The 4,147-nt window shown below is 49.0% G+C and overlaps 1 protein-coding gene across 1 annotated transcript; it reads right to left on the reverse strand.

Moving 5' to 3' along the window:
- Positions 1-2,552: 2,552 nt before the first annotated feature.
- On the reverse strand, positions 2,553-3,858 carry LOC311500021 (uncharacterized protein; the record flags this gene model as incomplete). Its single annotated transcript, XM_084561199.1, has 3 exons — positions 2,553-2,816; positions 2,939-3,171; positions 3,264-3,858. Coding segments are annotated over 3 exons (1,092 nt in total), but the record flags the coding sequence as incomplete, so codon positions are not given.
- Between the last annotated feature and the right edge of the window lie 289 nt (positions 3,859-4,147).

Genomic DNA, 4,147 nt, shown 5'->3' on the forward strand with positions numbered 1-4,147 from the left:
GAGCGGCTGCAGCTGCGGGTAGAAGCAGCCGCCGCCTCTGGGGAGCTGTCCGCTCAGGAAGGGGTGCTGAATCAGCACCGGCGGCAGCAGAGTGGCCGGGACTGCCAGGAACTCGGGCCGCATGTCCTGCACCTCGCGTTTCAGCTTCATCCTCCTGTTTTGGAACCACGTTTTCACCTGAGAGATGCAGCACAGATTAGTTAAGAACAGCTCGCCTTCAAGTGTGTGCTCAAGTACAAATTATAAGCCAGTGACTCCACTGTGCACGACAGAGTGATGCAGCTACACCAGGTGTCACAGCTGAGGCCTCGAGGAAGAAGGCAGGTGACATACCTGAGTTTCAGACAAATTCAGCTTCTCTGCTATCTTCCTCCTCTGCGTGGCGCCCAGGTATTTGTGCTTGTTGAAGGTGTTCTCCAGTTTGCTGATTTGCTCCGAGGTAAACTTGGTCCTCATCCTCCGTTGCTGGGCCGCTTCCCCCTCGCTGTCATCCCCCACCTCGCTCTCAGACCCCGAGGTGTAGCCGCAACTGTCTGGAAGGAGAAGCCATTTAATTAATCCAGCCGAGATCAATACGGACACAAAAGAATGAAAAAAAAAAAGTCCACCTCAGCTCCTCGGACAAACTTTATCAGAGAACTTACTGTTTGGCGAGGTCGGGGATTGCTGGCTCCTCGATTCCTTTGCAAATTCCTCCACTCCGCTGTGGACTTTTGAATAAAGCGCCGCGTCCCGTTCCTGCAGAGTAATCTCCTCGTAATAACTTTTGGAGAGCCACTCGATAGAGAAGTTTGCCATGATGTATCCAAGCAGCGGTATCAAGATGTGTGTGTGTGTGTGTGTCTGTGCGTACTGACTCTTGGCCGCTATATAGGAGGGGCACACTTCTTTATTTGCATATGCAAAGGGATCTCAGCGGAACGATAGAAACTCGATGGTGGTTGTAATTGAGGTTAATAGAGGCTGGGTTGTAGTTTTTCTCACGTTCGTGGCGGCCTGAGATGCCCTGGCGCCAGTAAGTCTGAGTATCAGTTACCTGGCATCTCAGACTAAATGATCTCTGCATAAAGTGAGTTAGGGCCACATCCGCCTCTGAATACAAGAAGATTAAATGCCAGTGCATAGATATACAGTAATTAAAGAAGTATAATTAAAGAAGCCAGCGCCTACACGTACTTGCAGATCCCAGCCAATCCATAAAACGACACATCAGATCCTCATACAGTGCTTTTTAATAAGAGGTCACATGCTGGTGGCACTGAACTATAATTCAGTTAAAAAGCTCATTTGTATTGTATTCGTAGGGTCCGACCCCTCCTGTCACGGTGAGACATGTTTCCATGCCGTCTGGGACGCGAGTGACTTTTGGAGCCGCAGACAAAAGCGCCCAGCTGTCTGCGCGTCAAGCAACCTGGTGATGAGGCCTTTGTTACGGCGGGGCCGGGAGGGTGTGACCGCAGTCAGAAAACATCGACAGAAAGTGAGAAAGTCCCCGTTTGATCTTTGTTGACCTGTTTGAATGAGACATTTGCCTCGAGGCGCCCTGGAACCCCACACACCAGGTAACCTGCGAGGTCTTCAAAAACAAACTCCATTAAAAAGGAAAAAGAGGCATTTGCAGCAACGGGATGCCTTGAAATATCAAAAGATACTGGTGTGGTCTGATACTCTAGAAAGGCAGCATAGATCTGAGTCTCTCGTCTCGGGCATTTATGACCTTTTAATCACCTCCAAAGTCGCAGAGAATCGAGTTTGCTATCCCCAAATCTCATCAAAACAATCAGGTTTTAACCTCGGGCTTCAGACTTCACATCAGAGATCGGATCCGTTGGCCACACAAAACTCCAGACTCTCTGGAGCCAGGTCGGGGGCCCCTGTGGTAAGTGTAAACTCATCAATGAGCGGCTTAATTAAGGCTAATTGTCGACCATGATCTCCCCGTTAGCTGGCGTTTGAAGTGCAGAGGTGGGGGACAAACAGAGCATTTGAAAGCAGAGCATTTGGTCAACCTTTGTTGACAGGTTGGGAGGAGGTGTGGGGGTGAATCTGAAGAACCACAAGTTCTGCCCTTCTCCCTCCTTGTCCTTTAGGTTTAATAACCCTCGCTGATTTAATTTATCCTGATTTGTTTATATGGCTCTATGGCCTCATATCTAGTTGATACATGAGAATCAAATCAGGAGATCCATACAGTGTGCTGTGATAAGACCCCCTTAGCTCTACTGTCGACTTAATCACTCCCCCAGCCCCTCCCTGCTTAAGAAGAAAGACAGGATGATCTATTCATGTGGAACTAATCCTGCAATAAAGATTATATCATTTGCTTTATCTATGAGATACCCAGTGATGGCACCATGTGCAAAAACAATGCAGAGACTCTTGCTGCAGTGCAGAGGATAAACTTTATTCTGTGATAAATAGACTTTTTCTTTACAGCTTTTATATAAAATATAATAAACATCACACGTCAAATAAAACAGCTCTGGATTATTGCACGATCTCGAAGTGTAAGTGTTTCAGTGGGAGAGTTCGTGTTGGTAGGTGACAGTTCCTCAGTAAAAGTGTGGGCGGTGGATCATGAGATGAGGCTGGTGGTGGTGGGGAGGTATCTGCTGCTGCTGGAGGACCAGCTGCGGCGGGACGGGGAGCTGGTAGAAGGCCGGAGCGCTGGGTGCGTACTGGGGTAGCTGTCCGGCCACGCCGTGGTACTGAACGGGGGCCAACGGCTGGAACGGCACCGGCTGGAGCTCGGGAGCGAAGTAGTTCTGCACCTCCCGCTTCAGCTTCATCCTCCTGTTCTGAAACCACGTTCTCACCTGGGAAAATGCAACAATAAAGTATTAGTATCCAGAGAAATGCGCAATAGGAGATTTTTTAGTTCTTCATTAAATGCTACAGAGGATTTTTTTTTTTTTTAATTGACTGAATCTCTTCTCACCTGAGTTTCTGTGAGGTTCAGCTTCTGCGCTGTCTTCACTCTCTCGCCGACTTCCAGGTATTTGTGCTTGTTGAAGATCTTTTCCAGTTTGCTGATCTGCTCGAGGGAGAACTTTGTGCGCACACGGCGCTGTGGTGCGTCTTTCTCCACCTCGCTGCCCTCGTCCACAGACAGACACTCGGAGGAAGCTGCTTCGCTCTCGTAGCCGGAGGAGTACCCGCTGATTTCTGAAACTGAAGAAGAGAAAATGTGGTTACAAACCGCGCTTTTCAGAATTTGCAATGACTGAATGGCTGCTCGAAATTCCAAGAGTTGCACTACTTACTTGGTGACGCGCAGCTTGATGAACGCAGAGGCGAGCACTGGCTGGAGTCCTGGTGGTGGTGCCCGCTGCTCTCCATTTGCTCCGTGAGCTCAACAGATTTTGATGGTTTGGGTTTTGGCTGCAGGTAACCTTTGCCAAAAGTCGGCGGTCTCGGTGGCACCATGCAGGGAATGTGAGGTCTGCAGGTCGGTGCGGTATCCACGCCAGCTCCGTGCCCCTCCGAACTGTGATGGCTCTGGGCCAGCCAGTCCACAGAAAAGTATTTCACCATGTTGGCAGCGCTGCTCAGTGACCTGTTAATCCACCAAATGTCAGAAGGAGTGTGCTGTAGCGGCTCCGGCGCAGGGCCACAGCTTTTATAAGCCCCCGGCCCTCGCTGCCAATTTGCATATGTAGAGACCCTTGTTAACGCCTGATCGATCCCGATGATTAGGGGATAATGGCTCCTTATTGAAGTCTTTACATATCCTGTGAGTGTGTGAAGACCTGGCGCCGCCGAGTCTGTGAGAACCCTCCTGAGCTCATACATTTGTCCGCCCCGACTGAAACCGGGGGACCCTGAAACAGCTGTATCTCCTGCAGAGGCGGGGACCAGTTAACTTCCATATTGCTGCCTCTTGCATACAGTGGAGGGGAAGTGTCATCTGAGGTCTTATTAGACTCAGTTACAGTTTAAAATTCAGACAATAAAGCTTGATTTGATTTGGGCACGTCTCTCTTTGGTGCAGTTTGTCACAGATGTGTTTTAGTAGCATGCATCCGTCTACCTGAGCTGAAAATATGTAAATACCACTCACCAAGAAACTACAGAAATGAATGCATACTATATGCAGTGATCAGCTATATCTAAATGTAATTATCTGCACAAGATTTTGAGGTACGAA

The sequence above is a fragment of the Chelon labrosus genome (assembly GCF_963514085.1).
Source record: "Chelon labrosus genome assembly, chromosome: 15".
In the NCBI taxonomy this organism is placed as follows: Eukaryota; Metazoa; Chordata; class Actinopteri; order Mugiliformes; family Mugilidae; genus Chelon; species Chelon labrosus.